We start from the raw sequence: 26,328 nt of genomic DNA, 5'->3' as shown, positions 1-26,328 counted from the left end.
ATCGGAAGGTTTCCGGTTCAATTCCCACTCCTCCCGGGCAGCGTGTCGAAGTGTAAAGGTTTCAGAGGAACAATGTTTTCAAACTTTATTATCTAAAGATGGTTAAGTTAGAGTGTTGTGTTCATTCATAGTTAGGCCATAGAGGTCAAGAGGAGTACTTTCTTGTGATTTATCACATTCACACTCCCAGCTGATTTGGATGAACTTTAAAATTGTAAATACATGGCAGTTTCCCCTATATGAACCTAGCAGCAGCGATACACTGCTGCTGTCGCACAGTAACAGTACAGCAAACGCAATCATCTGATAGGAGATACATATCTGTGAAAAGACAACTTTGACAGATTCCCTCACAGAGATATTAACGTTCCATATTATTAAAAAAGATTTGTTTGTTAATTAATAAATTTAAGTTATTTTATCACAGAAAATGTCATTACAGTCAAGTAAATTGACTGAGATGGAGGAGAGGCTGTAGAAAGGTTGGCAGAGCCAGTGTGAACTAGTGTTGTCAAAAATATCGAAAAATTGATACATATCAATTCTGAATATTTAAAACGGTTTCAATACTCATTTCTCGAAATATCGATATTTAATTATTCATAATTCTTTTTTTTTTTAATAAGGAAGTTGCATTGTTCATTTCAATACCTGTAATAGTACAGTAGTCCACACACACATGTACAGTCGGAATATGACTAATACAAACAGTTCAGTTTGTCAGGTACATGCAACACAGATTACAGTGTTTACATCTGTCTGCTTGAGAAAATACCATGTTCTGCAATAAAAATGATTGAAGTGAGATGAACAGTTATTTTTTAAATGTGTGATCTAAAGATAAACAAAGGGTTTTAAAAGTGTTATATTTATCTTCTCTTATAGTACCAGAGAGAAGCTGAGGAGAATCAACCAGCAACAAAAGCAAAATTTATAAAAAAATAATAAAAAAAAAAAGTAGCATTTTAAGATTGAACCTTTTTCCCTGTGGTATCGAAAATGGTATAGAATATCGATACTTTTCAAGGTATCGTATCGAAGTTCGAAATTCCAGTATCGTGACAACACTAGTGTGAACAATGGAGGACGAGGAGGATTGTGATGGGGAGAAGGGAGGGAGAAGGGAGGGAGGGGAGGGAGAAGGGAGGGAAGGAAAGAGGGGAGAGAGAGGGGAGGGAGGAGGCAGGGAGAGGGCTAGGGGAGGGGTTCAGTGTCAGGGTTCTTACTTTCAGGTAGTCAATAGGCAGGAATGTCTCTGGCTCAGCCCGCTCATCCTTGATGAAGCGGATGCAGTCGCGAGCCACCTTCTCTGACACCACCACAATGGCGTTGATGTAGCGACCAAACACCTTAATGACAGCCAGCTGGTACTTCCTATGGATGGGGCTGCACAGGTCCACCAGGCGACCATACTGTGAAATGGTAAAAAAGAGCCTGCTGAATTTCTCATTTCAAAAGAATTCTCCAGATAAAAAAAAATTTCACTAAATAATTGATCTCTTAAGCACAATTGTTCCAAATGGGGTGGAGTCTAGATACTAAGCCTTCCAGTGCCTCTCACCACAGTGTCAGGGTTTAGTCTAGATACTAAGGGCGGAATCCACAAAGAATGGATTGTGCGGTGCTAATTGCACCCTTAACTGCGTGAGTTTAGCATGCGGTATCTGCTCCGTCTTTGCGAGCTATCCACTAAGGACATTGCGCGGATGAGATACTAGCGCAGACTATGTGTGCAGTTTGATCCTGATCTTTTGCTTTTGCTCGCGGAGCAGTCTGCACCTGACAGCGCTTTTGGCAGATATCAGGAAGGGGGGAAATACGCGCGAAATGAGGCATAGACATAACAGTATTTTTCACCATTAGTATTACGTTCATTTCGTATTGTATTTCGTTTACTTCGTAATGTATAGCTTGCTTAATTTGTATTTTCATGACACATTTCGTCCTTTGTTTTTGTCACTATCTTTCGTCATTGCATGTTTGTCATGTCCTATTCCAATTAAATGTTTTACTTATAATTGTACTATATTCTATTGTGCTATATTTAATTTAGTTTATATCCCATTTAATTTCATTCAACCTCTTTATTTACAGTTGTCCAGCCCTGACCTATATTTGATTTCAGTTATATTCTATTCTATTGTGCTTAAAATTAACTTAGTTCATATTTCATTTTATTTTACTCCACCTATTTATTGTATTATCTGTCTGTTAATGTCTGTCCGCTAATGTCGCACTGAAAATGACCAAAGCAAATTTCTTGTATGTTAAAACTACTTGGCAATAAAGACCTTTCTGATTCTGATTCTGATTCATTTCTCCATCACTGCAAATCCGCCCCTAAATTAATATCGCCGCGGGGGGGCATAATCCCACGGGACAATGCATTGGGAACTTGTGTCCCACGAGGAGACCTACCCCCGTGGATATTATTGCACAGATACGGGCGCGCGTGTGGGAGCTTGCGCAAAATCACCCATATTTTTCCATTGCCACGTTTGGATATCCCAACTGCGTTCAGACTGGGATATGAGATGCCAAATGTGTTTATTTTGTTTATTCCGTATTGTATTAAATTTTTCTCGTCATTGTATGTTTGTCATCCACAAATAAATTATTTTGAGCAGACCTGTCCATAGTGCTGAATCTTTATACCGAATTTAAGCACTGTGCCAGTGAAGATATTTTCTAATTTACGAATATATGTGCGGTGGTACAATTGGAACGTGAGTGCAGTCAATAATAATAATAATAATAATAATAATAATAATAATCTTTATTTATATAGCACCTTTCATACAAGGATTGCAGTTCAAAGTGCTTTATATAATGAAGACATAATCAAACAAGCAGCAAGAGCTTGCATAACACAAATAAAAGTTGCTAAGCCTCCCAGTGCATCTCTCACCAGTGTCAGGGTTTAGTCCAGATACTAAGCCTCCCAGTGCATCTCTCACCAGTGTCAGGGTTTAGTCCAGATACTAAGCCTTCCAGTGCGTCTCACCACAGTGTCAGGGTTTAGTCTAAGCCTTCCAGTGCGTCTCTCACCACAGTGTCAGGGTTTAGTCTAAGCCTTCCAGTGCGTCTCACCACAGTGTCAGGGTTTAGTCTAAGCCTTCCAGTGCGTCTCACCACAGTGTCAGGGTTTAGTCCAGATACTAAGCCTTCCAGTGCGTCTCACCACAGTGTCAGGGTTTAGTCTAAGCCTTCCAGTGCGTCTCACCACAGTGTCAGGGTTTAGTCCAGATACTAAGCCTTCCAGTGCGTCTCTCACCACAGTGTCAGGGTTTAGTCTAAGCCTTCCACTGCGTCTCTCACCACAGTGTCAGGGTTTAGTCTAAGCCTTCCAGTGCGTCTCACCACAGTGTCAGGGTTTAGTCTAAGCCTTCCAGTGCGTCTCACCACAGTGTCAGGGTTTAGTCTAAGCCTTCCAGTGCGTCTCTCACCACAGTGTCAGGGTTTAGTCTGCAGAGGCTCTGCAGCACCTCCTTGCGCTGCTGCTGGCGCCGGCTCTCGTGGCTCTCCAGGCGGGCGTTGCCCTGCTGCTCCAGCAACTGGCCCAGCTCCTGGTTCACCTCCTCGGTGCGCTGGCGACCCCGCTCCAACTCTGCACTGAGGCTCTCCTCCTGCTCACGGTACTCCTCCAGGGAGGCCCTGAGACAGACAGGGTCACACACAAATATGCAGTCATATAATTCAATATAGTCAAAGTACGAGTGCAAGCAAGTGCAAGTGCGGGGAATCATAAAAGCTGGAATTCATACAGAGGTGTGTAAAGATTACATAGAGAAGTGTGTGCAGTTAAGAGTTTAACTAATAGGGTTACAGGGTGTTAAATAAACAGGTGACATACTTGCAGGTGTTGGTGTACTCCTCCAGTTTCCCCCCTCGGCTATTTAAATCCTCCAGCTGATTCTGGTTGTTTTTGATGTTACCCTGTGGAAGGGGTGGGGAGTCAAGGATCAGACATCAAGATGTTTTTGTTTTAGTTTAGTTTTTCTTTTTTCAATTGTGACGGAGCGGCAGTGCACGTACATACACACGTGCACATACATACACACAGTGCACATACATACACACAGTGCACATACATACACACGTGCACATACATACACACAGTGCACATACATACACACGTGCACATACATACACACGTGCACATACATACACACAGTGCACATACATACACACGTGCACATACATACACGCAGTGCACATACATACACACGTGCACATACATACACACAGTGCACATACATACACACAGTGCACATACATACACACAGTGCACATACATACACAGTGCACATACATACACACGTGCACATACATACACACAGTGCACATACATACACACAGTGCACATACATACACACAGTGCACATACATACACACAGTGCACATACATACACACAGTGCACATACATACACACAGTGCACATACATACACACAGTGCACATACATACACACAGTGCACATACATACACAGTGCACATACATACACACGTGCACATACATACACACAGTGCACATACATACACACAGTGCACATACATACACACAGTGCACATACATACACACAGTGCACATACATACACACGTGCACATACATACACACAGTGCACATACATACACACAGTGCACATACATACACACGTGCACATATACACACGTGCACATACATACACACGTGCACATACATACACACGTGCACATACATACACGCAGTGCACATACATACACACAGTGCACATACATACACACAGTGCACATACATACACACAGTGCACATACATACACACAGTGCACATACATACACACAGTGCACATACATACACACAGTGCACATACATACACACAGTGCACATACATACACAGTGCACATACATACACACGTGCACATACATACACACAGTGCACATACATACACACAGTGCACATACATACACACAGTGCACATACATACACACAGTGCACATACATACACACAGTGCACATACATACACACAGTGCACATACATACACACAGTGCACATACATACACACAGTGCACATACATACACACAGTGCACATACATACACACAGTGCACATACATACACACGTGCACATACATACACACAGTGCACATACATACACACAGTGCACATACATACACACAGTGCACATACATACACACAGTGCACATACATACACACAGTGCACATACATACACACAGTGCACATACATACACACGTGCACATACATACACACAGTGCACATACATACACACAGTGCACATACATACACACGTGCACATACATACACACAGTGCACATACATACACACGTGCACATACATACACACAGTGCACATACATACACACAGTGCACATACATACACACGTGCACATACATACACACAGTGCACATACATACACACATACATACATACACACGTGCACATACATACACACGTGCACATTATACACACAGTGCACATACATACACACGTGCACATACATACACACAGTGCACATACATACACACATACATACATACACACGTGCACATACATACACACAGTGCACATACATACACACAGTGCACATACATACACACAGTGCACATACATACACACAGTGCACATACATACACACAGTGCACATACATACACACAGTGCACATACATACACAGTGCACATACATACACACGTGCACATACATACACACAGTGCACATACATACACACAGTGCACATACATACACACAGTGCACATACATACACACAGTGCACATACATACACACAGTGCACATACATACACACAGTGCACATACATACACACAGTGCACATACATACACACGTGCACATACATACACACAGTGCACATACATACACACATACATACATACACACAGTGCACATACATACACACATACATACATACACACGTGCACATACATACACACGTGCACATTATACACACAGTGCACATACATACACACGTGCACATACATACACACAGTGCACATACATACACACAGTGCACATACATACACACATACATACATACACACGTGCACATACATACACACGTGCACATTATACACACAGTGCACATTATACACACAGTGCACATACATACACACAGTGCACATACATACACACGTGCACATACATACACACGTGCACATACATACACACGTGCACATACATACACACGTGCACATACATACACACGTGCACATACATACACACAGTGCACATACATACACACAGTGCACATACATACACACAGTGCACATACATACACACAGTGCACATACATACACACAGTGCACATACATACACACAGTGCACATACATACACAGTGCACATACATACACACGTGCACATACATACACACAGTGCACATACATACACACAGTGCACATACATACACACAGTGCACATACATACACACAGTGCACATACATACACACAGTGCACATACATACACACAGTGCACATACATACACACAGTGCACATACATACACACGTGCACATACATACACACAGTGCACATACATACACACATACATACATACACACAGTGCACATACATACACACATACATACATACACACGTGCACATACATACACACGTGCACATTATACACACAGTGCACATACATACACACGTGCACATACATACACACAGTGCACATACATACACACAGTGCACATACATACACACATACATACATACACACGTGCACATACATACACACGTGCACATTATACACACAGTGCACATTATACACACAGTGCACATACATACACACAGTGCACATACATACACACGTGCACATACATACACACGTGCACATACATACACACGTGCACATACATACACACGTGCACATACATACACACGTGCACATACATACACACAGTGCACATACATACACACAGTGCACATACATACACACGTGCACATACATACACACAGTGCACATACATACACACGTGCACATACATACACACAGTGCACATACATACACACAGTGCACATACATACACACAGTGCACATACATACACACAGTGCACATACATACACACAGTGCACATACATACACACGTGCACATACATACACACAGTGCACATACATACACACAGTGCACATACATACACACAGTGCACATACATACACACAGTGCACATACATACACACAGTGCACATACATACACACAGTGCACATACATACACACAGTGCACGTACATACACACAGTGCACATACATACACACAGTGCACATACATACACACAGTGCACATACATACACACAGTGCACATACATACACACAGTGCACATACATACACACAGTGCACATACATACACACAGTGCACATACATACACACAGTGCACATACATACACACAGTGCACATACATACACACGTGCACATACATACACACAGTGCACATACATACACACAGTGCACATACATACACACAGTGCACATACATACACACAGTGCACATACATACACACAGTGCACATACATACACACAGTGCACATACATACACACAGTGCACATACATACACACAGTGCACATACATACACACAGTGCACATACATACACACAGTGCACATACATACACACAGTGCACATACATACACGCAGTGCACATACATACACACAGTGCACATACATACACACAGTGCACATACATACACACAGTGCACATACATACACACAGTGCACATACATACACACAGTGCACATACATACACACAGTGCACATACATACACACGCACCACATTATACAGTGCACATACATGCACACGCACCAGTGCACATACATACACACGCACCAGTGCACATACATGCACACGCACCAGTGCACATACATACACACGCACCACATTATACAGTGCACATTATACAGTGCACATACATACACACGCACCACATTATACAGTGCACATACATACACACGCACCACATTATACAGTGCACATACATACACACGCACCACATTATACAGTGCACATTATACAGTGCACATACATACACACAGTGCACATACATACACACAGTGCACATACATACACACAGTGCACATACATACACACAGTGCACATACATACACACAGTGCACATACATACACACAGTGCACATACATACACACAGTGCACATACATACACACAGTGCACATACATACACACAGTGCACATACATACACACAGTGCACATACATACACACAGTGCACATACATACACACAGTGCACATACATACACACAGTGCACATACATACACACGTACATACATACATACACACAGTGCACATACATACACACAGTGCACATACATACACACAGTGCACATACATACACACAGTGCACATACATACACACGCACCACATTATACAGTGCACATACATGCACACGCACCAGTGCACATACATACACACGCACCAGTGCACATACATGCACACGCACCAGTGCACATACATACACACGCACCACATTATACAGTGCACATTATACAGTGCACATACATACACACGCACCACATTATACAGTGCACATACATACACACGCACCACATTATACAGTGCACATACATACACACGCACCACATTATACAGTGCACATACATACACACGCACCACATTATACAGTGCACATTATACAGTGCACATACATACACACGCACCACATTATACAGTGCACATTATACAGTGCACATACATACACACGCACCACATTATACAGTGCACATACATACACACGCACCACATTATACAGTGCACATACATACACACGCACCACATTATACAGTGCACATACATACACACGCACCACATTATACCATGAAATGACAGACAATGAGTGCGGACAGCGCACATGAAAACACACACACACACACGCCATAAATGCTGCGCTGCAACGCACACGCACACCAAACATTCCCTCCTGTCAGCTTTCTTAGTATGTCCGAATGTCAGAATTCAGAAAAGGTGACGAGACCGCGTACCGCGATGAGGTAGAGCAGCTGTCAGCCCCGTGCAAAACCAACAACCTGCAGCTGAATAAGCTAAAGACCCAGGAGATGATCGTGGACTACAGGAGGAAGTAGACCGACATACAGCCCCTGTACATCGACGGGGGAGGCGTGGAGAGAGTCTCAGTTAGGGCTGGGCGATAAAACAATAACGATAATTATCGCGATATATTTTAATAATCTATATATATCGATAATAAATAAAAGAAATTATAAAAATGTTGTGACCTGCAACAGGGCAGTTTTAAAACCAGAGACAGTGGACAGACTTGTGTTTCTTGCCTGCAACTTAAAGTAATGGCTTTGCTTGTCCAAATGACAATACTGACCAAATTGAGATTTATTTTTCTCTTGTCCATTTATTTACCAGTAGTTTTCTTTCTAATTTAAAATACAGTTTGAAACCGTCTGTACACAGTAGGCTATGTGTGCTAACAGAGCTAGTCTCCAGTCACGAGTCACGGTGCACATGTGCGGTGGTTTGTCCACCAAAAAAGCGCCAAAAGATAGAAAATAAACTAGCAGAGCCAGAACTGTTCAACTCCTCTGGAGCCACAGCCAGCAGAGAAGCCGGTTTACTTTCGCTTTTAAACCAGCTGCAGCCTGAGAACTGGAGTGTGAGGGGATGTAACACTAAAGATGGCGGCAACAATAAAGAATTGCTGCAAAATAAACATACATCTGTTGTTTTAAAATATATATATATATTTAAATTATTATTATAATTTTTTTTTTAATACTTATAACAATATCGATAATTATCGATATCGAGTGATATGATAACATTATCATATCGTTATCGTGATATCATTTTTGGCCATATCGCCCAGCCCTAGTCTCAGTCCTCAGATTCCTGGGTGTCCACCTGGAGGATGACCTGACCTGGAGAACCAACACCAAGGCGATCGTGAAGAAGCCACAACAGAGACTCTACTTCCTGAGAATACTCAGGAAATACCACCTCAGACAAGACCTGCTTGTGTCCTTTCACCGCTGCTCCGTGGAAAAGCATCCTCACCTACCGCAGAGAGGAAGGCGCTCCAGAGGGTCGTCAACTCGGCCCAAAAAATCATCGGATGCCCTCTCCCCTCACTGGAAGAACTATATAACTCCCGCTGTCTTAAGAAAGCAGTGAAAATACTTAAGGACCCACACCACCCGGGCAACAAACACCTCATACGGCTGCGCTCGGGCAGGCGTTTCAGCGTCATGCCCACCCGGACTACCAGACTGAAGTTCAGTTTTTATCCCAGGGCCATAAGTGCACTAAACTCAGCTAAAATTTAAAACAACAATCCCCACGCACACAACACCAAGGGAATAGTGCAATTTTCTTTTATACCCCCCCTGTTATGTCTATTATGTCCCACTCTTGTCTTTATTATTTTAATACTGTGTTTTAGGACTGTGTGATTGTTAGCACCTAGGGCTGCATTTTAAATGTCCATTGTACCATTGTGACAATGACAATAAAGATCATTCATCCATTCATTTATTCATGTCAGAATTCTCACAATCATCCATTCCTTTTGTCCGTTGTCATAGCACAACCAAGGGTGCGCAACTTGGGAGTGCTACGTTCATTCATCACATGATCATATATACATTTATTCACTCACATTGTGAGTTCAATGTTAGTTTAATGTTTAAGACTCGTCATCTAACATTGAAACCACTTAGGATATGGTTTCAACTTTCACATGACCTTTGAACTGTGAATTGCTAGCTCACTAAATCCTATAGATCACAGCCAAGCAGGAAGACTCACACAATATACACAATATGAATCAAGAATCAACCATGTGTCAAGACAGACCAGCAGAGGGCAGTACCTCCACTTCCTTCTTCTTGCGCTGGTCAAAGGAGATCTTCTCATGGTCGGCTTTCACCTCCCACTGCAGCTTCTCCGCCTGCTGGTTGATGACCCCGCCCTGCTTCATCGCCAGCTCCTTCAGCTCCTTGTAGCGCTTCAACTGGAGCAGGAGACACACCACAAATTAACCAAATACTGTCAGAAATATATATATTTTTTTTTATCTACTTTTTCTCCTCCATTTTTCTGTATTTTTTCTCCCATCCCAATTTAGTCGTTATGCCAATTCCCCCCTCCCCTTCCTGGTCATTGCGCGCATTTGCCGCCCACTTGCCGGTCTAGGGAACGTTATTTTTTTCCGTAGCCGCATTTTGCGGAGACGCTCTCTGATTGGCCACTGACTGACGCTCTCTGATTGGCCACTGACATGTTTGCCCAATCGCGTGACGAGCTGTGTCTTTGCCCATTTCCGGGTCTAACAGCAGCAAACTACCTAACGCCTATTTTATCACTGGTTAAGCTTAGGCGACTCTTTCAAAGTTGGTTATGGTTAGAGTTTGGAATCAGGGCTGGTGTTCTATCGCCCTGCTCTAAGACAAACTCTAACCTTAACCAACTTCGAAAGAGTGCCTAAGCTTAACCGGTGTAGAAACAGGCGTCACACGATTGGGCGCACATGTCACATGGAGTGGCCAATCAGAGAGCGTCTCCGCAAAATGCGGCTACGAAAAAAAATAACGCGTTTAGGGAGCTCTGAAGTCTATCACATGTGTCCTCCGATACATGTGGAGACAGCCAGCAGTCTCTTTTCACCTGACAGCGAGGACTCTCACTGGGGAAGTGAAATGCATGGGATGCTCACACTACCTTCCCCAATTCCCTCCCTCGCTGTGAAGGCGCCCTGACCAACCTGTAGGAGTCGCTGTTTACAACGGCCAGGATACAACCCACCGGCTTCCCACCCGCTGACACTGCCAATTGTGTCAGTATGACGACCGGCCAAGCCGGAGGTACCTCTGACAGCCGGATTTGATACCAGTGTCTCTGCGGTGGTAGACAGACGCTCAGTCCGCTGTGCTACCCGGCCACCCCTGTCAGAAATATTGTGATATCATATCGTATCTGTATGTCGTGTATGTCATAAATGTTATTATGAATTGAAAATGGGGGACCCTGATGTAAACAAGACAAAAGTCTTTCTCTGGTCTGCATCCCCTTAACCGTTTCGGGGCTAACCACGGATAAATCCGTGTTTCGAATCCAACGGTTGAGGACCAACCACGGACATGTCCGTGGCAAGGTTGTTTTGGCTTTTATTCCATTGTAATAACCTACTCAATGTCACGAGCTGCACTGCAGATCTACCCTCCTCTTCGAATTCTGAAAAGTGCATTACCGGCCAGATCCTCTTAGGGGCACTGTCTCGATAATGCAGTGTGCCCTGTGGCAGAACGGTGCACTATTTATTTTTTTCTTTCAATGTAGTTTCCAGTTAGCTGGATTCTGGATGTGCAGCCTGTAGCTTGGAATACCTTTTGGGACGCGGATTTCACTATGCAGTAAAGGAATATATCATCAGCCAATGGACATATGGATCTACCAGATGACAATCGATAACTGGGAAATGCTTTGGGGGATCCAACCGGCCCACGGTAAGATCTTTTTCACGTAAATTACATGCTGATCAGGGCTTGTTATGATAGCCATCCACCCGATCAGCGAATGAGGCTAATGAGGCTAACGCGGTTATTGGTAATCAATAATCAAAAACGACATCACCCGCCCCGCCCCCTTTCATGCATTCATGGTGGACCATCATACCGATCATATGCAGTTTGAGTTTTAACTGTAGCTTCTGTATAGCCGAAATGCCATTGGATTTAACGTTATTAGCTATTAGCCCTGTATCTCGCCTTCCAGGAAATATCCCAGCCGAAATCCCTTATAACGCTTATATTCAAGACGCTATAAAATGAGAACTTATTGATGAAAAAATGATTTCTTTAAGCCATTTTGAAGGGACGGTTTATGGTGTCAATTGACAATGAGAATGGATAGATAGCAATACTATAAAGTATAGATTTAGCTCTACAAACAACAGCCCCACGGACTATGCAAGTCTGTTTAGAAATGCTGGCCCTCTACAGTGATTTTAGACGGATCCAAATGGCCATGAATGTGTTAAAGGTCCCATGTCTTGGGGGAGCTCCAGTAGCTGCGTCACGGATCTGGTTGACTCCGAGTTCGATTCCCGGACCCGCCGTCATTTGCCGAATGTCTTCCCCTGTTCTCCCTCCCGTTTCACCCTGCATCTGTCGGTCATGCTTGACCAGAAAAAAAGCGATAAACGCTAAAAAATGAAAAAAAACAAAAAAAAGGTCCCATGTCTTATAAATGGCCTTTTCCAGTGTTTAGCATTGTTTAACAACAATGTGGGGTTGTATCAATGGGGTCTGTGTCTCTAATTCTCATTTTGGCTCATCAGTCCAGTCTCGATGTCACGAGATCCTCCCCCACTGAACTAAGCCATTCTGATTTGACTGTTTTGCTGACGTGAATAAGGCACTGATCTGCATATCTCAGCCCCTGGTTGTAGTCACCGCCCACAATCAACAATTCGCTCAACAACAGAGCGAGTGGAAATACTGACACTTCCTCAAACGGGTTGACGTGGCGCGGGTGCCGACAGAGAGAAAGCAGAGAGAGAGAGATAGAGAGGGAGAGAGAGGGATACGGAGCATTTTACACACTCCCGACTGCGTGTGTGTGGGGAAACTAGGGCTGTCCCCGACTAAGGATTTGTATAGTCGACTTGTAGTCACCAAAATTTTCCGATAGTTGACTATTTTGTATAGTAATAGTTGACTATAGCTGACTATTTTTATTTTTATTATCATTCCATTTGGGCTGTGGGGGTGCTTAATATCTGAAGGAGTCGACTGAAGGCTTCTTGTTCTCTGCGAAAGCATGCAACTGGTCCACTGATGGATACATCTTGATATTTGTCTAGTGTGTTCATTAGATGGTGAAATCCTCTTTCAGTGCCTCTGTGCCTGTTTTCTTAGGCAGTTAGCCTCTGGTATGCGTGCCATTAGCGTTAGCCACGCTTCTAGGCCTCTTTTCTTTTGGAAATGATAAAAAAGAAAATAAAAAGAAATAAAAGTTATAATAATTATTTTTTTCTTCTTTTTTTGCATTCGACTAAGAGGTTGGCAGTCGACCACGGCTCCTTTCGATCGATTAGTCGACTATTCGACAAATCGGGGTCAGCCCTAGGGGAAACACGCGCGCTCTCTGAGCATCTCTCCGCTCCCTCTCTCTGTCTGTCTCTCTCTCACTCGCTCGTTCTCTGCTCTCTCTCTGTCGGCACTCGTGTCACGTCAACCTGTTGCAAAATATCATAGCGCACACGCACACTCCCACGCCTATTCCGATCCGTGCAATAATATTCACGGGTATATATTGTCATTTGAAACAAGTTACCAATTCATTGTCCTGTGGGATTATCCCCCCCCCCCCTGCGAAATTAATTAGTCTCCCCCTCTATCTCTCTATGTGTCTCTCTGTCTGCCAGTGCAGAGCCCAAAACAGCTTGAAATCTTGAAGTGGAAAAATGCTGCTTTAGAGTACTTGATTAGAATTTAGAAATACAAAACAATGGGGTTTTTTTTGGAAAAAAAACGTACAGATGTGTTCCATAGACTCACAGGAATTGTGTAAAATTGCCCAAATAGTGAAAGGAATAGCAAACCATGGGACCTTTAACAATTGTGTGTATTGAGCCGTACTGTATTGTACCCATTCTGCAATCTGTTCATAAAGTTTTCAATCAATCAATCAATATATAGACCATATCTCCCAGCCCTGGCCCCCCACCTGCTCCTCCTCCAGCTGGATGTCTCTCCCCCGCGAGGCCCCCTCCTCCCTGGCCTGCCTCTCGTAGCTCCTCCGGGCCCTCTCCAGCTCAGCCAGGTCTCTCCTGCCCTCGGCCAGTCTCTCCTCCTTCTTGGCCGTCAGCCTCTGGCTCTTCTTCAGGGCGCTGCGGGCGTCCTCCGCCTTCAAGACGTGATGGGAGGTGTTCACCTTGGTCTTTATGTACTGAGCTCGGTGCTGAGACACTGTCTCCTCCTGGCCACTGAATGAAAGGGATGAGAGAGAAGGCCTGGGTCAAATGTTGGCACAACAGAACTGGATCCATGTGACGATAGTCATTTATGTTTTCATTTAACCTTCATTGACCCAGGGAAGATTTACGGTGATGAATGCCCTGTTATTCCTAGAACACACATGTGACGTCAGCAATGCGTGTGCTCGGCGGATTGTCTTGCTTTTCATTTCGGCACTTTGCCTTTGGGGTTTGACCAGCAGGGGGCCTTTCTGTGTGGAGTCTGCATGTTCTCCCGCCATGTTTCGCCTGGGTACTCCTGGCATTACAACTAGAGTTGGTCCACGGGGCGCTGCACTGTGTGTGGCTGCCCCACGGCTCCTGAATAGTTAGGATGGGTCAAATGCAGCGGACAAACTTCCCAAAGGGGATTAATAATAGGTTGGACTCAACAACTTCTACATGCAGGTCAACACTGCGGTGCTTCATCTAGAGATCTGGCCATTTTCTGAGCAGAACTCTGCAAGATAAGACAGTGAAAAATGTGGTCATATTGACATCAGACACCATTACCATGAGCATTTACATAACTGCCATAACAGAATATGTCATGAGGTAGACACTAGACAGGCAAAAATTAATAAGCTAAGTGAATCGCTGTGTATTAAATTTGTTTGTGTGAAAAACTGAACACGGTTGCTTTTTAACCTTGTTCTTCTAAACTAAATAAAAATGAACAATGAATCTATAATTGATGCCTGTTATCAAAGGCAAACTGAACGTAGAATGATAAGAATACACGTGCACACTCGCACACACATACACACTCTCTCAACCGCTACTCCCACCGCCACACATAAACACAAACCGGATCTCTTTCTCAAGGTGCTGCAGGTCTCTGCTAACGCGTCCGTGCTCCTTCTTTTGGGCCTTGACCTCCTGCTCCAGGGCCTCCAGGGTGCTCTTCTTGGCAGCTACCACCTGCTGCCTCTCTGCCAGGCTGTGGTTCAGGGCTTTGATGCCCTGCTGGTTGTGATAGAGCTGGAACAGGCTCAACTGCAGACGCCCGTGGCTCTGCTCATCCACCAGTGCCTGGTACTTCTGGGCCTTGGGGGTGGTGGTAATGGGTGAGGGACCAAAGTGTCAGGTTCAATATAGTTATAGATAACATTTAATTCGGGCGGCTAGGTGGTGTAGTGGGCAAGGCACTCGCCACCAATGTGGAGACGCTGGGTTCGCGTGTTCGAATCCAGCGCTCCACATTGTTTTCAGTTTAGCTGGTCGTCCGCAGTAATACACATTGGCCGTATTAGGGGGAGGGAAACTGATGGGTGGGGATCGGGCGTTGTGGACAGCGACTCCTACAGGTCGGTTGGTGCGCCTGCGCAGTAGAATCAGGAAGTGTCGGGGGCAGCGTGAGCCTCCCACGCATTACTCCTCGCCACTGAGAGATCGAGCTGCGCAGGTGGAAAGATGCGACTGCTGTTACCTCGAGTATCGGAGGGGACTTGTGCTATGTATGACTTAGTCCACATTGCAGCCGGCTTGTGGGAGGCAAGAAACAGCGTTCGTGACAGGGGAGGGTTGAATTGGATGATACGAAATTGGGATGGGAGAAAAATATAGAAAATGGGAGAAAAAGTGGATAAAAAAAAAAAAAAAATAACATTTAATTCCTTGTCATTTAAATAACATTTCGTTCTACTTTCAAATCCGTTAACCGGACCGAAATATGAGTTTATAAATATCTTGGCGCATCCCGGCCGGGAACTGGATGAATTAGACGCAAGGAAATGATGCCATCATTAAACCGTTGTAGTCCTAAGAAAGAGGAGACCCAGGGCTTTTGATGGACGTCGGAATTTCATAAAACTACACTACCCAGCTCACACCAGCCTGTGAAATATCTCACCGGTCGAACAAACCTGAATGTTATTGCCATAAAATACGACGTATATTGTTTCTTTACCTTTCTATGAACGTCTGTGAGCGGAAAAACGTGTTGCAACCTGGTGAAAAATGGCGGAGCTATGGACATTATACAAATGTAACATGGGCGGCTACGTGGCGTAGTGGGCAAGGCGCTCGCCACGAAATGCTGGAGACGCTGGGCTCGTCAGTTTGAGCCCAGCGCTCCACATTTGCTTTCAGTTTAGCTGGTCGTCCGTACGAATACACATTGGCCGTATTAGGGGGAGGGAAACTGATGGGTGGGGATCGGGCGTTGTGGACAGCGACTCCTACAGGTCGGTTGGTGCGCCTGCGCAGTAGAATCAGGAAGTGTCGGGGGCAGCGTGAGCCTCCCACGCATTACTCCTCGCCACTGAGAGATCGAGCTGCGCAGGTGAAAAGATGCGACTGCTGTTACCTCAAGTACCGGAGGGGACTTGTGCTATGTATGACTTAGTCCACATTGCAGCCGGCTTGTGGGAGGCAAGAAACAGCGTCCGTGACAGGGGAGGGTTGAATTGGATGATACGAAAATTGGGATGGGAGAAAATATAGAAAATGGGAGAAAAAGTGGATAAAAAAAACAAATGTAACTTACTTACTTACGCCTTATGTTTTTACCCCGTTTGGGGCAAAGTAACTGTACTTACAGTAATTTCATTCATGGTCTTTGCTGCCCTGTAACGGGCGGTACTAAATCCAGATTTAACTTGATTTGGCCCGATCCATAGATGTATGACTTGCCCATAATAAGGTCATTTATAGGCCTGATATTCTACATTCCATATTCATATTTAAAATTGCATGTGTCCGGATGCCAGAATTCTGTACTGTATCTACAAAATACCATGTAAATCATCTGCCCTTCATTCATTTGCTTAGATTTTTTGTACACTTGATCTCAAGAAGGTGCTGAGTGAGCTAAATTGTTCTCTTTTGGTCAATGTTAGCATGGTGTTATTCACAGTCAAATAATTATATTCTCCTTTGGTTCATTACAATTTACTCATGCATAGTAACAGACACAATATTTCTGACACTGGGAATGCATTCCCTGAGGTCCATAGATGTCCCTAGATACCAAGAACATGAAATGGACCTTGTTAGAAGTGTACTTTTAGGCGGATTTTCTGAAAATATGGCTAGAGCTAACCCTTTCACTACCACACTACAAAGGTTTAACACTTTCACACTACAGAAGGTTAACCATTTCACTACCACACTACAAAGGGTTAACCATTTCACTACCACACTACAGACGGTTAATTGTGGCCTCTGTCTGCAGTAGGGCCTCTCTATCAGATCCACCCCCTCTATTAGATCCACCCCCTCTCTATCAGATCCACCCCCTCTCTATCAGATCCACCCCCTCTCTATCAGATCCACCCCCTCTCTATCAGATCTACCAACCTCTCTATCAGATCTACCAACCTCTCTATCAGATCCACCCCCTCTCTATCAGATCCACCCCCTTTCTATCAGATCCACCCCCTGTCTATCAGCGTTTGGGTCCTTCTAATCTTGATTTTGTTTGATTATGTATTGATATTTCTTATGTTGATGCTCTTTGTTTTGTTTTACTTAGCTAGTTGGTTATCCTGTTTTTTTTTTTTTTTTATCTATCTACTTTTTCTCCCCATTTTTTTATTTTTTCTCCCATCCCAATTTTTTCGTATTATCCAATTCTTCCCTCCCCTGTCTCGAACATTGCTAGACCATGCCTCCCACTGGTCGGCTGCAATGTGGACGAAGCCTTGCATCACGTGTCCCCTCCGGTACACGAGGAGGCAGCCGTCGCATCTTTTCACCTGTACAGCGCGATCTCTCAGTGGCGGGGAGTAACGCGTGGGAGGCTCACGCTGCCCCCGATACTTCCTGATTATGCTGTACAGGCGCACCAACCGACCTGTAGGAGTCGCTGTCCACAACGTCCGATCCCCACCCACAGGCTTTCCCACCCCCTAATACTGCCAATTGTATTAGTATGAACGACCAGCCAAGCCAGAAGCAACGCTGAGAGATGGGCTCGAACCCAGCATATCCTGCGTTAGTGGCGAGCGCCTTGCCCACTGCGCCACTTAGCCGCCCTATCCTGGTTGTTTTTAAACCTGCTATAAGAACATAGAAGATTACTTTATTGCCAATGTACACAAGGTAATTTAAATGTGTATTTTTGCATATCCCTCCTAGTTACACATACACACAGTCATCATATCCCTCCTAGTTACATGCACACAGTCCCCCACACATAGAGAGGTTTGATTTGATTTGATTTGATTTTTATTTGTCTCGAACATAGAAACATAAAACAAGTTTAAAAAGGTAAATAGTCAAAGACTATTTCCATACAATAAGTGTTCGAGAAGGAACAGGGGGAAGTAAAACAACGTATCAAGCCCTGCCCCTTCCTTACAATATTTGACAATATAATTTAATAAAAATAAAAATAATATAACAAATAAAAAATTAAATAAAAGTACAGTTTTTTATATATCCAAATATCCAAATGAGAAAAAATAATAGGCAGTCACATTACTGCTCAAGCTCCTCTCTCTTATATGTGTCCATAAGTGCTTGTTTATAGCTACCTTTAAATGTATTGATATTTTTGCTTAAGTTTATATTCGCATCCAGACCATTCCAGAGTGATACCCCACAAACTGCAATGCACATACCGTACTTTTCGGACTATAAGCCGCGGCTTTTCCCCCCATTTTTCGACCCTGCGGCTTATATAACGGTGCGGCTTATATGTGACTCGACGTGACCAAACCCGAAAATGTAAAAATCTAAATATTGCTTTTTTGACTGCATGTTATTTATCTGTTCCCTTATTTGCTAAACGTAATACAACTTGTAAATGAGTTAATTCTTGTTATTTGTCCGACAGTATTGTGTCCCAATGCTAATTACATATGGTAATTAAACATTAAAACACCTGCGGCTTATAGTCCAGTGCGGCTTATATATGTACACATCATTAAATTTAGCTGCTGCGGCTTATATTCAGGTGCGGCTTATAGTGCGAAAAGTACGGTACTTTTAAGAGTTGTACGTACCGTAGTTTGCTTTAAAGCTAATGTCCCTCTAAAATTATAAACACTCTCTCTAGCCGTGAATTTTTTTTGAATGTTGCTTGATAATTTGTTTTTTATTGCCAGAAACATAATTTGTGCAGATTTGAATTTGATTAAGTCCATGAATTTTAATGTTTGACTCCTTACAAACAGACTATTTGTGTGATCTAAATATCTACCATGATGTACTTGTGTGATCTAAATATCTACCATGATGTACTATCCGTATGGCTCTTTTTTGCAGTGTGCATATCTTTTGTAATTGGCAGGTCAGTGCACAGTTCTTCCTGAGGCGACTCAGGTCGTTCGACGTGTGCAACCGACTGCTGCTATCTTTCTACCAGTCGGTTGTAGCCAGCGTCCTCTTTTTTGCTGTGGTGTGCTGGGGGGGGGGGCAACATCAACTCGAGGGACTCCAGCAAGCTGAACAATCTGGTGAAGAAGGCTAGCTCCGAAGTGGGTGGTGAGCTGGATAATCTAGAGGTGGTGGCTGAGAGGAGGATGAGGAAAAAGCTAGAAGCCATCCTGGAGAACCCCTCTCTCACCCTCTCTATGAGGAGCTAGCCAGAATAAAGAGCACGTTCAGCCAACGACTCACCCCCCCCCCCCCCCCCCCGACACACCACAAACCGCCTGGGCCGATCCTTTATACCGACAGCCATCAGGCTCTACAACAAAGGGCTCGGTCGGCCGGCTCTGCTGCCAGAACTATCATTGTCAGTACTCGGGACTTGAGAACTAGAGACTCATATCACTGGACTATCTTGTATTTGTACTTTTTTACATTATATTGTATTGTATTTGTATTTATATTTTATATTGTATCTACAGTGTATATAGATACTGGACTGTATAGGAATGTGAAGCTCTGTATCCCCCCCCCCCCCTGTACCCCCCCCCCCCCCATGCTGCTTTGACACCCGAATTTCCCCAAGGGGATTAATAAAGGATCATCTTATCTTATCTTACAGGGTCACCCGTAGTGGAGCGTTTGGGGGTTCAGTACACCGTCCTGTCTGTGCCGGGGAGAAACCACTCGGTTACTTGACTTGACTAGTGAAGATGTTAGGTGTCCTGTCTTACCTCCTGCTTGTCCTGGGTCACCTGCTTCCTCTCAGCGGCGGCCGTCTTCTTCTTGTTGAAGTTGAACTGGGTGTTCTCCTTGGCCTTCTCCATGGCCACCTTCTTCTTCTCGTAGTCCTCGGCCAGCTCCCTGGACTGGCTGATGTGCTCGAACATCTTGGTCCTCTCCTTGGGGTTCTTCATAGTGATTGACTCTACTGCCCCCTGGTGGAGAAAGAAAGAGGAAACAACACAAGTCACTAATTTATACTGTAATACTCACTGAAGTAAATGGTAAATGGCTGCATTTATATAGCACTTTTATCCAAAGCGCTTTACAATTTGTTCCTCACATTTTACCCATTCACTCACACATTCACACACCGACGGCAGAGGCAACCATGCAAGGTGCCAACCTGCTCATCGGGAGCAATTAGGGGTTAAGTGTCTTGCTCATCGACACGCTGCCCGGGAGGAGCGAGAATCAAACCGGGAACCTCCGGATTACCAGGCGACTGCTCTACCTCCTGAGCCACTGTCTCCCCCTAGTGCTTCTAGTGTTGGGCATCGATAATTTATACCAGAACTTTATTTAGCCTTTTATACACAATACACTTGAGCATTATAGTATTTTAATGTATTATGACATTGTAGTTTCTATTGGGGTACTAACTATAACATATCGATCTACAGGGGCGGCTACGTGGTGTAGTGGGCAAGGCACTCGCCACGAAATGCTGGAGACGCTGGGCTCGTCAGTTCGAGCCCAGCGCTCCACATTTGCTTTCAGTTTAGCTGGTCGTCCGTACTAATACACATTGGCCGTATTAGGGGGTGGGAAACTGATGGGTGGGGATCGGGCGTTGTGGACAGTGACTCCTACAGGTCGGTTGGTGCGCCTGCGCAGTAGAATCAGGAAGTGTCGGGGGCAGCGTGAGCCTCCCACGCGTTACTCCTCGCCACTGAGAGATCGAGCTGTGCAGGTGAAAAGATGCGACTGCTGTTACCTCAAGTACCAGAGGAGACTTGTGCTATGTATGACTTAGTCCACATTGCAGCCGGCTTGTGGGAGGCAAGAAACAGCGTCCGTGACAGGGGAGGGTTGAATTGGATGATACGAAATTGGGATGGGAGAAAATATGGAAAAATGGGAGAAAAAGTGGATAAAAAAAAAAAAACATATCGATCTACAAAAATTAACATGGTGATAAACAGAATAAGGGCCAAGCTACACTGATCATCAAATAACTGAGTTAAACAGATGCAATGTATAACTGTCCGTTGGTTTGTTTTTAAACTTTGAACGTAATGTTACTATTTACCTGGAATACCAGACAGTTTCTAGCCTTGGTCACAACACCAATCCTCTCCAGCTCCTCTGTGTATTTGGCCAGCGTAACATGTCTGCCATTGACATGATACTGAGAGGAATCGCCTGAAAGATGCAAGAACATGCATTGCATTGATTGATTGATTAATTGATTGAAAACTTTATTAACAGATTGCAGAATGGGTACAGTACAGTACGGCTCAATACATACAATTGTTAAGGGAATGCAGACCAGAGAAAGACTTTCGTCTTGTTTACATCAGGGTCCCCCATTTTCAATTCATCAGAGAGGCAGGCAGAGGTATTAACAAAAACTCAGTGCCCCAACAGTCTTTTTCCACATAAAATGTGCATCATTTTGCTGAGGACCACCTGGTACAGTACCTCCTTCAAGGACCCATTCGACACCAGCCAGAACCACTAACCAGTCAATATCAATATCACCAAACCTAGACACAGTAAGCTCACCAGAGATGCTCCTGCTGAAGATGATCTCCTCGTGGTTGTCCTCCCTGTAGTGCATGGCCACGCTGGCACTGCTCGCCACGGGCTGTCCGATGTGCGCCCCGTGCACCAGGTCCCGGAGGTGCTTCACCCGCAGCACGGAGGCCCGCTCCCCCACCACGAAGCTCAGGGCGTCCATGACGTTGGACTTGCCTGCAGAACCACATGCAGCAGCTTCACTTTGATGAGCACAACTGTGTTGGTTTAGGAGACTGACATAATGGTGGTGGTGGTTATAGAGCTTGACATTTGGTCGAGATAGGATGCATTTCACATGAATCACGTGAGCAGGACATATTAAAAAAGTTAATTTCTATAGTTAATTAGCTATAAATGTTTACCTATAGACGTGTGATGTTTTCTTGATTCTGAACGAGATTTTGGGCAGAATCAAAGAGCTTCCTATTTGTACTTTTTGTAACTTCCATGTGGCGATTATTGTCATTGAATCACATGGTGGTTAACTAAGTCATGCTACAGAACTAGGAGAGCTACCAGGCTACATTTAATGGTGTGTTGAACTATATTCGCCCATGCGGACTGATCATGTGGGGGTGGGAGGGGATCTTTCACTTATTACGGTTCAACTTAAACCCAGAGACTAAATCCACATAAGACACCAAAAGCTATATTTTCCATATCCCCTGTTATCATCATCTTTCAGGTACATATCTTTGTGCACATTCTCGAAGTTGCAAACGTCCTCATGTCCTGCAAACGCAGTTACGAACTTACGTTAGCTAGCTGGTAATATTAGTCACTGATCGGCATCATCGGCTGAAAAGTAAAATATGATATGAATATAATATGAACACTTACCAGATCCATTAGTGCCAATGATGCAGTTAAACCTCATGAAGGGACCGATCACTTGCTTGCCTCGCCATGATTTGAAGTTTTCAACCTCGATGAGTTTGAGATAGCCCATGTTGATCCAGTCTGTCTTTAGCAGAGGACTGAACGGGACTGATCGGGAGTCGGGAGTCGCGCCACAGGTGTCTTCTTCCACAGCGAGTTTTGTTTTGGCGCGGAAATAAAATTCCCCGCCTTCAATTAAAGTCAACTTGTTGTTTTTATCTTCTTCTCTTCGGTGCTTGAAACGACTCACACAAAAGTCACTTATTTTGAATCATAATTGGCGTTTTTTCTTACTGAGTGAGATTTCAGACAGTGTTAGTAAGAAGAGATGTTTCACATGTTTTGGATTGTCTTAGTTACACTATTATTACTATTATCACACGGTAGACTAATGTGACTGTATATACTCTGAGATGTTAGTCGTATCTCCACTCCAGCTTCATCAGAGTAGGTCTACCCCAGAGCCTTCTCTGGGTCTATACCTACATCTGAGTTTGGCCAGGTTGGAGTACAGACGCCATGTTGTGACCACCTTATCATAGTGAGTCTTTGATTGATTGATTGAAAACTTTATTAACAGATTGCAGAATGGGTACAATACAGTACAGCTCAATACTAACAACTGCTAAGAGGATGGAGATCAGAAAAAGACTTGCGTCTTGTTTACATACAGTAAGGGTCCTCCATTTTCAATTCATCAAGACATTATGACTACAAGACATACAAATATACATATATCTTGACATTTACCAGGGCCAGTTTCTAATTGCAGCCACCCGTAGGTGCTCTTTGAGAGCAGTTTTGAAGGAGGGTAGGGAATAGGGATCCACATTCCTTTACGGCTGCGGGTAGGGCATTCCACATTATTGTGGCATAATTGCAAAATGTGTTTAGTCCCTTGTTTGTGCCGAATCTGGGTTGAATGTGATTTGTGGAACTCCCTCTGGTGTCATAAGCCACTGAAACCTTTCTGTCCAAACTGTCTGTCTGTAATAAATGGGTCTGGGTTTACCCAATTAAACTACTTTTAATACTACTTTTTATAGCCTGGAACACATACCATGATTCATGATAATGGACACATCTACTGGAATTACTATACACAAAACAATAGGGTTTGGCCATTTACTTTTAAATGCCTCATTAACTGAAAGTTTTCTTTGGGAGGATGGAGGTGGGGGGCAAAGTTGGTGGTCTGTGATGGTTTCAGATGGGTCCATCATTATCTCTTTTTTTTTTTATATATTTTTTATTATTGCAAAACAAAAATTATTAAAAGTCAGTACTCAACACACAATGCATAATGAAACTTTCAGTAAAGGTGGTTAAAATACATGCAAGTACAGAAACAAGATAAAACAAAAATAGTCTATAATAACATTTTAACCGTATACAGTGTATATCCAGCGAAATTACAATTATATAAATGTTAGTATAGAATATACCCCTAATACCTATTTTCTAAAACCCTACACACATATGCTCCAGCTCAAACCCCCCCCTCCCGGACCCCCTCTTGGATAGTACCTCCATTATCCCTCACTCCTAACCAGACACTACCATTATAAGCTAGCTTTTATTCTCTCCACCACTTCTACCCACATTGACATTTTGGATTCATTGAGACCCAGAATTCTTGCTGTAGATATTTCTTGATATATCACATCGAGATATGTAAGAAACCACACTTTTCGGCACATTTTTTCCGGTTGAAACCAACGTGATGCGATCAGTTTTTTAGCTACTGTGATACCCAATAAAACCAATCTCTTTAGTTGTGGATTCACTGCAAACTCAAAAACATCATTCAATAGTAATACCGAGGGGTGTACAGGTATATTCCAAGATACGAGTATTGATAATTGTTGGGACACATCTTTCCAGAATGCCTTAACTGGTGGGCAGTCCCAATACATGTGCATAAATGTTCCTTCGTCCCCATTTGTACATTGGGAGCATTTGGAGTCTTGTTTAAGCCCCATTTTGCACAGCCTTATAGGAGTCAAGTATGTCCTGTGAATATAGTTCAGATTGATTTGTTGATGATCCGGGTTCCTTGATGTAAGTCGGACATTTGCCCAGGCTCCTTGCCAATCAAAGTCATTTTCCAGGTCTGGTATATCCCTCCTCCAGACAGTGTCTAGTTGAAGGGTTTCATACGAGGACGTTAGTAATTGATAATAAAAACCTGATACAAAACCTCCCAATGTTTCTCTTTCATAGAAAAATTTGTGGTATCTGTGGTGTTCAATTGGTATGAGTAATGGAACACCGTGAGACCTCAGACAAAGTCGTAACTGTATGTAAAAAAGCCATGTGGACTCGGTGAGGTTAAACTTTGTGCATATTTCGACATAACTACAGAGGCCCTGGTTATTAAAAATATCCCCTAATGAGTGTATGCCTTGCTCTTCCCATATAGGGAATCTTATAGGGCGTTTTCCCATTAAGAGTGCATTGTTATTGAATACACTCCCATAACCACTGCATCTTCATGTTAATTCTTCTTCTTTTTCTTTCGGATTTTCCCGTCAGGGGTCGCCACAGCGTATCGTCCGTTTCCATCTGTTTCTGTCATCTGCGT

The 26,328-nt window shown here is 43.7% G+C and overlaps 1 protein-coding gene across 1 annotated transcript in view; it reads right to left on the bottom strand.

Moving 5' to 3' along the window:
- smc1b (structural maintenance of chromosomes 1B) overlaps positions 1 to 23,814 on the bottom strand; it is a gene marked incomplete at both ends in the record, with an annotated part of 73,546 nt that extends 49,732 nt beyond the window's left edge. Inside the window, 10 exons of the mRNA XM_084335303.1 lie at positions 1,227 to 1,412; positions 3,447 to 3,654; positions 3,854 to 3,936; positions 10,878 to 11,018; positions 14,735 to 14,993; positions 15,832 to 16,070; positions 21,074 to 21,277; positions 22,375 to 22,487; positions 22,851 to 23,039; positions 23,706 to 23,814. Of these exons, the coding sequence (XP_084191429.1) occupies positions 1,227 to 1,412; positions 3,447 to 3,654; positions 3,854 to 3,936; positions 10,878 to 11,018; positions 14,735 to 14,993; positions 15,832 to 16,070; positions 21,074 to 21,277; positions 22,375 to 22,487; positions 22,851 to 23,039; positions 23,706 to 23,814 (1,731 nt within the window). The remainder of the gene's footprint in view (positions 1 to 1,226; positions 1,413 to 3,446; positions 3,655 to 3,853; positions 3,937 to 10,877; positions 11,019 to 14,734; positions 14,994 to 15,831; positions 16,071 to 21,073; positions 21,278 to 22,374; positions 22,488 to 22,850; positions 23,040 to 23,705) is intronic.
- Between the last annotated feature and the right edge of the window lie 2,514 nt (positions 23,815 to 26,328).

This window comes from Notolepis coatsorum (genome assembly GCF_963971535.1).
Source record: "Notolepis coatsorum genome assembly, chromosome: 18".
NCBI classification, from domain to species: Eukaryota; Metazoa; Chordata; class Actinopteri; order Aulopiformes; family Paralepididae; genus Notolepis; species Notolepis coatsorum.
Note: the sequence above shows the minus strand (reverse complement) of the source record. Positions and strands in the feature narration are given on the sequence as shown.